Source organism: Thamnophis elegans, chromosome 12 (assembly GCF_009769535.1).
Source record: "Thamnophis elegans isolate rThaEle1 chromosome 12, rThaEle1.pri, whole genome shotgun sequence".
NCBI lineage: Eukaryota > Metazoa > Chordata > Lepidosauria > Squamata > Colubridae > Thamnophis > Thamnophis elegans.
In genome coordinates, this window is record NC_045552.1 from 6338459 (window position 1) to 6350500 (window position 12042).

Consider the following 12042-nt stretch of genomic DNA (forward strand, 5'->3'; position numbering starts at 1 on the left):
TGTCTCCAGCAGAAAAGTAATGAGGCCAGTTTTGAAACTCTTAACTTCCTCCTCCTCGCTCTTCATGGACAATTAGAATAGAATAGAATAACAGAGTTGGAAGGGACCTTGGAAGTCTTCTAGTCCAACCCCCTGCTTAGGCAAGAAACCCTAGACCACTTCAGACAAAGTGTTATCCAATATTTTCTTAAAAACGTCCAGTGTTGGGGCATTCACAACTTCTGGAGGCAAGTGGTTCCACTGATTAATTGTTCTAACTGTCAGGAAATTTCTCCTTAGTTCTAGGTTGTCTCTCTCCTTGATTAGTTTCCACCCATTGCTTCTTGTTCTACCCTTTAGAGAATAGCTTGACTCCCTCTTCTTTGTGGCAGCCCTTGAGATACTGGAAGACTGTTATCATGCCACCCCTAATCCTTATTTTCATTAAACTAGACATACCCAGTTCCAGCAACCGTTCTTCATATGTTTTTGCCTCCAGTCCCCTAATCATCTTTGTTGCTCTTCTCTGCACTCTTTCTAGAGTCTCCACATCTTTTTTACATGCAGTATTCCAAGTGTGGCCTTATCAAGGCATTATAATGTGGTATTTGCAATATTAATTTGCTATGGATCAGAGGTCTCCAAACCCGCCAACTTTAAGACTGGCTGGCTGGGGAATTCTGGGAGTTGAAGTCCACTAGTCTTAAAGTTTGGAGATTCTTGCTATAATAGATCCTTCTGTCAAGGTCCTGGAACAGAATACAGCCCCATCCAGCAGATAACTCCTTCCTGAAACTGATTGTGGACAAATTCCTCGTCTCCGAAGCACATGATAATTTGCTCCATTTCCCTCTTCTCTGATAGAGTGTCTGTGATGGATACAGGGTCCATAACAATCTTCATTTTTTGTCTTGGGATGGGTAAGTGCAAATTATTGCTCCCTCTTCTTGAATGTTTGCAGGACACATATGAAGCCTAGAAGTAGTTCGGTATATGAGACAGTATCGGTATGTTATTTTAAACTAAGAGTTGTCTGGATGGTTTACAAAATAAAGGCGAAGATGAAGAAGGCTTCAAGTTGAGATTGCATTCTGGAGACATCACGCTACAGAAGAAATTCCCAGGTGCCTCCTTCCATTAGGAATTTCCAAAGGTGCTTTTTTTTCCCCTTCAAAAGGCTACTGGATTTTTGTTTTTCCTTGAAAACGTCTCGCTTCTCATCCAAGAAGCTTCATCAGTTCTGCCTCCCGACAAAACCAAAGAAGCTTCTTGGATGAGAAGCAAAACCTCTTCAAAGAAAAGCAAAGTCCAGTGGCCTTTTGAAAAAGCACCTTTGGGACAACCACGACTGAGAATCTCTATAGATATTCCATTAGGAAGGTTGTTGCAACTAACCAGACCTTAAACATTCAGTGAAATGCCCCGTATATACAAAGCAGCATTTTCCTATATCAAACTCCAATATAAGAACACAGGAAACAAAATTCATATTGGTGAAGTCAACTTTTTAGTGGTTTATGGATGACTGTAATGCACAAACCAGAGAAAAAAGGGTTATTTCAATGGTTAGCTGGACTTTATTTTTGTTTGAAAGCAAAAATATTAATCATATTCCAATAGGGTAGAATTGAGAACAAGGAAAAACTAGGCGAGTTGGAATGTTTTAAAATGATTTGTCAGTGCTTAGGGCACCAGTGAGCCTTAATCCGCCACTGGGAACCAGCGAAGAATATTAAAAAGGAAACACAAATCAGCTTGGGGAAAATGAATTAATTAATAGCCAGATAATTAATAGTCTCCCGGCAATAGCGATGCTTCTTGTCATTTCAGTAAACCACAAGCATAGGAGGTATTCCTATCAGTTGGTTTAACTCACTTCCCCAAGGAAATTACGGTGTGAATCAAACCGCTTTCTCCTCAGAGGATGAGAAAATAATGTCCTAAAACAGTGTTTCTCAAACCTTGACAAGCAGAAGAGATATAGACTTCAACTCCCAGAATTCTTTGTGCTGAGTGGGGAATTCTGGGAGTTGAAGTCTATATCTCTTCTGCTTGTCAAGGTTTGAGAAACACTGTTTTAGGATGTTATTTTCTTATCCTCTGAGGAGAAAGTGGTTTGATTCACACCGTAATTTCCTTGGGGAAGTGAGTTAAACCAACTGCTAGGTGTGGACTTCAACTCCCAGAATTCCCCACTCGGCACAAAGAATTCTGGGAGTTGAAGTCCACACCTCTTAAACTTGAGAAAGACTGCCCTAAAACTTTTTGTAGGCCTATTCTCAATACAGTAGATCCCCCCCGAGAAAGCCTGCGTGACAGCATGGGCAGCTTATTTATTTATATTTATGTATTTATAAAACTGATTTGCCGCCCACCTCTTCACTGAGAGGCGAAATGCACAATTTAGCAACGCGTCCTAGGAATTTTATCACTTGCTTTAAAGAGGGCTGTTGCGTCCTTCCAGATCGGTGTGGTAGGAAAGTATGGGGCAACTGTCATTCCTAAAATTCTGAGTTTGGAAAGACTGGATTGCGCAGGGCAGGTAATGAAGAACTGAGCCAGGAATTCTTGCAAGTCTGGTCCCGCCGTATCTGGAGAACATCAGAAAGATTGAGAAATTAAATTGTTGGGTGGAATGTCAATTCTTTCTCTTCAGCCAATAGCTTGGAGTGCCATAAGTGCTTAATTAACGAAGGGGACTGCTCCAAGGCTCCTGTGGAAGTTTGCAGGCCCAATCAAGACGCCTGCTTCACAGTGATCAAGAAGTACCATGGATGTAAGTTTTGTTCTTTGTGTCTCTGTGTGTGGAGCTCTTGAGTGGGTTTGTGATTCTTCCTGAGGCGATTTCAGATCTTCCTCCTAGGGCTGAGAGAGAATGGCTAGTTCAGAGTCATCCAGCTGGCTTCACAACAGACGAGAACTCAATCAATCAAACATGGAGCTGGAAGGGATCTTGGAGGTCTTCTACTCCAACCCCCTGCTCAAGCAGGAGACTCTAGGCCATTTCAATCAATCAATAAGTCACTCACTCACTCAGGATAACAGAATTGGAAAGGACCTTGGAAGTCTTTTAGTCCAACACTCTACTCAAGCAGGAGACCCTAGGCCATTTCAATCAATCAATCAATCAATCAATCAATCAATCAATCAATCACTCAGAATAACAGAATTGGAAAGGACCTTGGAATGCACAGAACGCTGTTACCTTCCCACCAAAGGTGGTCCCTATTTTTCTATTTGCATTTTTTAATGTGCTTTCGAATTGCTAGGTTGGCAGAAGCTGGGACAACTAACGGGAGCTCACTCTGTTACGCGGCGCTAAGGATTCGAACCGCCGAACTTCTGACCTTTCTGATCGACAAGCTCAGCATCTTAGCCATTAAGCCACTGTGTTCCATATAGGACATATATAGTATAGTACAGCCTTTATTGCCATTGTACAAAATAAATACAATGAAATTGGTTATATAGGATATGCAGCATTCCGAGTATCATCCAAAATTAAATCAGAGTCCAAGGCAAACTATTGCTCTAAGTTTCAATTTATTAAGAGAGACATGTTGGCACATCTGTGGAAAACACGAATCTGAAAGCTTCCTGGGTTTTCCACCCAGTTGAAAGTTTATGATCTTACCCCCACACCAAACAAGTCCATCACATGGTCCAATCCTCCATTGCTATGCTTGCATCTCCACCCATCCACTTCCGGTCAGGTGCAGAGATACAGAGACAAAGAATGATCTTGGGCTTCTAGAAAGGAATGTTTTATTTTGACAACAACACATTCTGCTCCTAACTATTCCCCCTCCCAATTACCCCACTAATGAGACAGCATAGTAAAATAATAGAGTGTGTGGCAGCCAAAGATTCTAAAATAGAGCCGAAGTGGCGCAGTGGTTAAATGCAGCACTGCAGGCTACTTCAGCTGACTGCAGTTCTGCAGTTCGGCTGTTCAAATCTCACCAGCTCAGGGTTGACTCAGCCTTCCATCCTTCCGAGGTGGGTAAAATGAGGACCCGGATTGTTGTTGGGGGCAATATGCTGACTCTGTAAACCGCTTAGAGAGGGCTGAAAGCCCTATGAAGTGGTATATAAGTCTAACTGCTATTGCTATTGCTAAAAGGAACCAGCTGGAGGCCTGACAATGGACATCTATGGACATATAGACATATAGGACTACCTATATGACCTAGTCAATCATGTCATTGATTGCAACCAACTGTACAAGATGATTGTGCAACTCCAAATAGACTCTTCAGAAAATAGTGTATATTATAAAGATATCCTGTTGTTGATAAATAATTTTAATAAGGAAGTAATCAAAAATTGGTATATATATGAAGCGAGTATTTAGAATACCTTGTTGAAAAAATGAAGGAATAACATTGTTGGTTGAATGTATGATGTACAAGGACAATAATGAACATAAGCATACTCGATGGGTGATTGGTGGGATTATGCATAATTGAAAATAGTGATACATAAATATAAACAGTTGGTAAGTTCTTTTATACTGTAAAAATATTCAGAATGGGATAAGTGATTATATAAAGGTATATTGTTATTAAGCAGACAATCAAGAATGTAAGGGAATTGGGTTTATTGAAAAGAAAGAAATATTAATCGTAATTGAATATACGTTGTACAATGAAAGTGAGGTATTTAGTTATATTAGATGGAAAATCTGTGATTGTAAATGCTATTTGAGAATATGGATGCAAAAACACTTGTAACCAAACGACATGCTGTATGTAATTTTTTAATGTTGTTTTTTATGTTTAAAAATAAAAAAAATTGCAAAAAAAAGAAGAAAAGACTTCCATCCGATGTGTAAGTAACATCGCAATTTATTATTTCCCTTGTAGTGATCGCAGATACAGCAAAGCAGGGCTGTGGCTCCGCCAATGATTGCCGAAGGTATCCCATGGGCACAGTAGGCTCCTTATTCCGGACCATGTGGTGCTGTTCTTCGAACCTTTGCCAACCCATCCATATGGCTGGTACGTAAAAGGGGGGAGCCACAGAAGTGTGTCTGGGACCCAGATGGCAACCTTCCTGAGGTGGGTTGTGTGGGTTTGTGACTTTGCAGCACAATGATTTGGAGGCCACGGGACCTACCGTAGTTCCTTGAACGGGTCAAATTTGGTGGCAGTGAAACAATGCAAATTCAATCCAAGCTGCCGTAGGTTGGGAATCCCTGACCTCTGAGCCGTGGCCTATTTGCAACTTGTAAGTTGAGGACTGCCGGTACTAACACCTGGAACTAATTTGTGGGGCTTCTATCACGTCCTCTTATATTTTTTCCTGCATCCCAAAACGACCAGGAGAACTTTAAATATTAACAGACTCATTTTTGCGAAGGCTCTTGTACAGTGGTGGGATTCAGCCAGTTCGCACCTATCCGGGAGAACCGGTTGTTAACTTTCTAAGCAGTTCAGAGAACTGGTTGTTGGAAGAAATCTCCTTTCGGTTTTTTCCACTCTACAGGGCTAATCCTGTAAGGAAGGCAGGAAGGAAACATCCTGGTGTTGTCTCTAGCCTCATCTTTATTGTCCTGCTTACAGAAACTGCCTCTCCGGTTAAGCCTTATTACATTGTCACAGTTGATACGAAGCGTCCATTGTCGTGGGTGACGTTGAGTTGGCCACACTCACCCAGTCACATGACCACCGAGCCATGCCTACCCAACTGGTCATTAGGGCAGAGAACTGGTTGTTAAATTATTTGAATCCCACCACTGCTCTAGTACCTTTCATTGCATTTTGGGGGGGTGGGTGTTTGCATGGCTCCCTGATGGAATTGGACGAGTGAATTGAGTGAGTTCTTTCCTTGCCTGTCATTTCAAACAGTCAACCTAAACGGATCGCAGAATGGGCTGGCGTGCCAAAGTTGCATTGGGAACCCAGCCGAATGTGGCCTGACGTCCCCTTCGCGGCAATGCTATGGGAGCACAGATCGGTGCGTGCAAATTTCCCAGCGTTTCCTCCCAGGTACAAGCGGGGGTCGATGTGAGATTGCTTGGCCGCAGGATTGGGCTGCTACGGATTTGCCTGCATTCAGGAGAACCTGTAGCTAACATTGTGGCGGGTTTGGAGAACCTCCAAATCCCGCAACCTCCCTTTTCAGCCATGCTGAAAAAAAAAATAAAAGCACAAATTTAGCAGGAAGCTTTTAATTAAAAGTACCAGAACTCAAGGCTTTATTTTATTTGACTGGCCAACCTTGGCCCACTCCCTTATTCTATCTCCTACAAGTATTGCTAAAGCACTTTGAATAGATTATGATAAATTGTGAATCCCGGTGCATAAGAATCATCGGATGATTGTCCTCTTCAGGAGAAGAGCTTGAACCCATCGTCAAGGGATGTGGAAATAGCTCCTTCAAAGATCTGCAGGTGCTCTACCAGATTGGACGAGACTTTGCTTTCCTTGACCAAAAAGTCTGTGGCCAATCCAACTGCAATAATAGAAGCTTTCCAGGTAAGTCCAACAAAATCATTGTCCATTTTTTTCATCATCTTCTGTCGTATTGTCAAGTGCCCTGAATCTTTTGAACTGTAGCGATTATATAGAAATAGAGGCATTGAATAAATTTAAACATAAATACCTACCTCCCTCCCCCCCCCCCCCGGCATCCAGTTCACCACTAGATGGTAGTAAAGAGATATGGAAATATAATGAATTAATAACTTCAGTGTTTTTCAACCCTGGACTTCAACTCCCAGAATTCCAGGCTGGCTGGGGAATTCTGGGAGTTGGAAGTCCACCCATCTTCAAATGGCCCAGGTTGAGAAACACAGTTTTAATCTCCTCTGCCTGGAATCGTTACTAAAGTCAGATGGCGTAACAATTGTGCAACCTCACAATTTAACAATTTATTTACAGATGACGCCTTTTTGGAAAACGTGCCTTTGCTTTGAATTAAGAAAAAAGGATTACAATAAGACATAATCATTGTAAAACAAGCAGAGAGCGTTGCTGAGAGAGAAGCAGGAAATGAGTATCTCTGTTAATATATCTGTATATACCGTGTCATTATTTAATGTTTTTTTTTAAATGGAAAAGAAATAAAAATAGAGGCAGAAAGACAGTTCAGGTACATAGAGTTTAAGGAAATGCCGGTTTTGGGCAAAAAACAATAATTGTAAGTCATCACGGGTTGGCCCAAAATGTGGGGAGTACCCGGAATATGGTCACATGATGATACGGATATGACCCGGCCCATTGAAACAACGACAGTTAGAACAATTAATCAGTGGAACGACTTGCCTCCAGAAGTTGTGTGTGCTCTTAACATGGGAGGTTTTTAAGCAGAGATTGGACAGTCACGTGTCTGAAATGGTATAGGGCAGTGGTGGGTTTCAATTTTTTTTAGAACCTCTTCTGTAGGTGTGGCCTGCTTAGTGGGAGTGGCTTGCTGGCCATGTGACTGGGTGGGAGTGGCTTGCCAGCCATGTGACTGGGTGGGAGTGGCTTGCCAACCATGTGACTGGGTGGGAGTGGCTTGCCAGCCATGTGATCGGGTGGGAGTGGCTTGCCAGCCATGCAACTAACCCTAACCCTAATCCTAACCCTAACCCTAACCCTAACCCTAACCTAACCCTAACCCTAAACCTAACTCTAAACCTAACCCTAACCCTAACCCTAACCCTAACCCTAACCCTAACCCTAACCCTAAACCTAAACCTAACCCTAAACCTAATCCTTACCTTAAGTTAAATCGGCTTTCTGTCGACGCGCTGTTGTAAAGCACCCTTCTGTCTCTGCGCTGTTGTCGCCACGCTGTTGTCGGCGCATTGATGACATCGCGGTTTTAGCAACGCAGTTTTGTCGGTGTGCTTTTGTCGTGCGCGCTTTTGTCGGGTCACGCCCAAAACCTGCAGCCGTTCTTCCCATGTTTTAGTCTCCAGGCCTTTGGTCAACTTCTCTGAACTTTTTCCAAAGTCTCAACATCTTTTTTGTCGCCTGGTGACCAAAATTGGTTGCAGTATTCCAGTTTCCACTTCTCATTGGTAGAAATGAGCAGCTCCTTTTATGATTTTTCCCCCTCCTTGCAGAGATCCCCACAGGACAGCCCAATGGGCTGCAGTGCTACACGGATCGTGATTCGGGCCGTGAAGAGCACACTCTCCAGAAAGGGCAGATTTTGAAGTGCACTGGATCCATGAACAGGTGTCTCCGTATCGTAAAAGGAGGTAAAGAGAAGGCTTACAAATTGAGCTGATACAAAAGACAGAGAAAGGGAGGGAGGGGGAAAAACATCTCCATACAGGTCTCCCTCCACTTATGACCCTTTGTTTAGGGATTGTTTTACATTACAGCGGCACTGAAAAGGTGATTTATGATCAGTCCTCGCACTTATGAATGTTGCAGGATCTCCATGATCACATGATTAAAATTTGGGTGCTTGTTAACTGGCATGTATTTATCATAGTTGCAGTGTCTCCCTATCTACCCCAGCCAGCCAGCCAGCCACTCATTCTATCCACCCCATTCATCCATCTATCCATCCATCATCCACCCATTCATCTATAATTCCATATATTCCTCCAGCCATTCATCCACACATCCATCCCTCCATCATATCATCCTATCCATTTACTGGTATACATCCATCTGTCCATTCATCATATCCTCCCTCCCTCCCTCCATCTATCCATCCATCCCTCCATTATATCACCACATCCATCCATCTATCATATCTACCCCTCCATCCCTCCATCATATCACTCCATCCATCTATTCATCTATTCATCCATCCATCATATCACTCCATCCATCTATACATCCATATATTTATCCATCCATCTCTCCATCCATCATATCACCCCATCCATCCATCCATTGATCATATCACCCCATCCATCCATCTACCCCTCCATCCCTCCATCATATCACTCCATCCATCCATCCATCCATCCATCCATCATATCACTCCATCCATCTATACATCCATATATTCATCCATCCATCTCTCCATACATCACTCCATCCATCCATCTACCCCTCCATCTCTCCATCATATCACTCCATCCATCTATACATCCATATATGTATCCATCCATCTCTCCATCCATCATATCACCCCATCCATCCATTCATTGATCATATCACCCCATCCATCCATCTACCCCTCCATCCCTCCATCATATCACTCCATCCATCCATCCATCCATCCATCCATCCATCCATCCATCCATCCATCATATCACTCCATCCATCTATACATCCATATATTCATCCATCCATCTCTCCATACATCACTCCATCCATCCATCTACCCCTCCATCTCTCCATCATATCACTCCATCCATCTATACATCCATATATTTATCCATCCATCTCTCCATCCATCATATCACCCCATCCACTCATCCATTCATCATATCACCCCATTCATCTATCTACCCCTCCATCCCTCCATCATATCCATCCATCTCTCCATCCATCATATCACTCCATCCATCCATCCATCATATCACTCCATCCATCCATCTACCCCTCCATCCCTCCATCATATCACTCCATCCATCTCTCCATCCATCATATCACTCCATCCATCCATCCATCATATCACCCCATCCATCCATCCATCTACCCCTCCATCCCTCCATCATATCACTCCATCCATCTATACATCTATATATTTATCCATCCATCTATACATCCATCATATCACTCCATCCATCCATCCATCCCTGTTAATATGGTGCAGCCAAATGGCTTCACCTCTCAGGAAAACCTGCCTGTCACATGACGGTGTGGCTTGCAATGTAATGTTTCTTTTCCCACCTCACCACCCTAAATTTTCTTGAGATTCTTCTTCCTCTGTTTCTGTAGCGGTTATAATTTTAACAAGGTTGCCAGGCTGACATTCAACCCTCCTCCTTTCTCATCCGGGCAATGGAAGTGTCACTACTGAAGATCCCTGGCTACCTGGTATACCACACAGCATGGGAGGATCTAATGCTGATGCTAAATGTTTTCCACCTCTGGCATCCATGTTCTGTAGAAGCCTATGCAGTGGTTTTCTTTGAACACAGGGAATTCTTCTTTTGATGCAATGTAATTTTTTCTCCTGTTAGGGATGGATTCCCGGGCACAAAATTTTAGCAGTGCTAATTATCCTCTAAATCAGTGGTAGTCAACCTGGTCCCTACCGCCCACTAGCGGGCGTTCCAGCTTTCATGGTGGGCGGTAGGGGTTTGCTGTAACTCTGCTTTATAAATTCCATCAGCCGCCCAATGTCGATTGGCGACTACCCGGAGGAGGGCCTTCTCTGTGGCTGCTCCGACCCTGTGGAACGAACTCCCCGTGGAGATTCGTACCCTCACCACCCTCCAGGCCTTCCGCATAGCCCTTAAAACCTGGCTGTTCCGACAGGCCTGGGACTAAAGACTTGCAGCCCCACTCCGAATGGTATGATTGTTGTGTTTCTTAACTGTGTATGCCTTTATATTTTGTAATTTTGTTGTTTTCCCCTCCCTTGAATTGTGAGCCGCCCTGAGTCCCTTTCAGGGAAAAGGGCGGCATACAAATAAAGTAAATTCAAATTCAAATTCAAGTTACTTCCCTACTTTATAAATCACCATTGCTGTGGAACCGGTGGGCGGTTAGAAAAATTTACTGCTAAAAGAGATACAAAAGTGGGCGGTAGGTATAAAAAGGTTGACTTCCCCTGGTCTAGATTCTCTGGGCGGTTTGATCAGAAATCATGTTAAAAAAAAAGTAAACGTCATCCCTGGCTACATACACTTTTGTTATTGTTTTCCAGAAAATAAAAGCACAGCCGTGACCATCCAGAGGGGCTGCGCCACGGAATCCATGTGCTGGAGAGACACCGATATATATCTCAGGCTGCAGAGAGAAAATTCTCGTGCCAAATGTTGTAAAGGGAATCTTTGTAACAAAGTCCACAGTCCCAGCAACCCAGGACTGATGACGATTCTTAGTTTATGGTTGATGTTGAAGATCTATCCATAACCACCCTTGTCTCATCGGTGGCACAGAAATAAATTTGGAACATTCTGGTGGTGGGTTTTTTTCTTTTTTCTTTTTGCCTCTGCTGTCCCGATGCATAAACTTCGTTGCTTTTCTAAAAATGCTTTTCTTTCTCCCATTTTGCACCCTGAGAAGGTGAGGTCTTCCTTGAATTGACCTCAGCTTCAGGTGAGGCACATCTGTGCAGCTTTCTGGGCATCCCCAAAAGTGCTTTTTCAGGAGGCAACTGGACTTTCTTGTTTTTAATTTTGAAGATGTTTTGCTTCTCATCCAAGAAGCTTCTTCGGCTCTTGACTAGATTTTGGGGAATGGAAGGATTGATATTCCTTGCAGACAGCTGGTCTTTTGCATTCTTTTGGAGGGTCCTTGAAGCACTTGGGAGGTGTGTCCTCAGGGTCACCTGAGTGCTGCTCCTGGTTCCTGTTGTCTGCAGTATTTTCCCTCTGGAAATCCATTCCTACTCCCACGCCATTCCAAGGGGGTTCATCCCAAATTGTATGGCTAAACATCTGTAGAGATTCTCAGTCATCCAGGTCACGGTTGTCCCAAAGATGATTTTTGAGGAAGAAACTGGACTTCCTTGATTTTTTTTTCTTTTGAAGATGTTTTCGCTTCTCATCCAAGAAGCTTCTTCAGCTGTAACTGGATCAGTGGTGGGATTCAAATAATTTAACAACCGGTTCTCTGCCCTAATGATCACCTGGGTAGGCGTGGCTCATTTGGTCATATGACTAGGTGGGCATGGCCAACTCAACATCACTCATGTCGATGGGCGCTTCATCTTCGCTGTGACAATGGAATAAGGGTTAACCTGAGAGGCAGTTTCTGTAAGCAGGGCAATAAAGATTAGGCTAGGAACAACCCCAGAATGTTTCCTTCCTGCCTTCCTTACAGGATTAGCCCTGTGAAGTGGAAAGAAACAAAAGGAGATTTCTTCCAACAATCGGTTCTCTGAACTACTTAGAAAGTTACCAACCGGTTCTCCCGAATAGGTGCGAACCGACTGAATCCAACCACTCAACTTGATGGTGGGGAATTGAAGGATTTATCTTCCTTGCAGACA

General features: G+C 43.3%; 1 protein-coding gene across 1 annotated transcript; it reads left to right on the plus strand.

Moving 5' to 3' along the window:
- Positions 1–506: 506 nt before the first annotated feature.
- Positions 507–11008, plus strand: LOC116515955 (urokinase plasminogen activator surface receptor-like). The gene is made up of 7 exons (XM_032228285.1): positions 507–899; positions 2636–2755; positions 4845–4979; positions 5829–5969; positions 6315–6458; positions 8036–8173; positions 10753–11008. Exons 1-7 carry the CDS (start codon positions 809–811, stop codon positions 10959–10961), a joined length of 978 nt encoding a protein of 325 aa, XP_032084176.1. The 5' UTR covers positions 507–808; the 3' UTR covers positions 10962–11008.
- Positions 11009–12042: the final 1034 nt, after the last annotated feature.

What these genes read in the sequence shown, in the direction of transcription:
- LOC116515955 (XM_032228285.1), top strand. Translation starts at nt 809, where the DNA reads ATGATAATTTGCTCCATTTCCCTCTTCTCTGATAGAGTGTCTGTGATG. An exon ending in GATCAAGAAGTACCATGGAT is followed by an intron (nt 2,756 to 4,844) that starts GTAAGTTTTGTT and finishes TTTCCCTTGTAG; the next exon opens with TGATCGCAGATACAGCAAAG. An exon ending in TTCCCAGCGTTTCCTCCCAG is followed by an intron (nt 5,970 to 6,314) that starts GTACAAGCGGGG and finishes TGTCCTCTTCAG; the next exon opens with GAGAAGAGCTTGAACCCATC.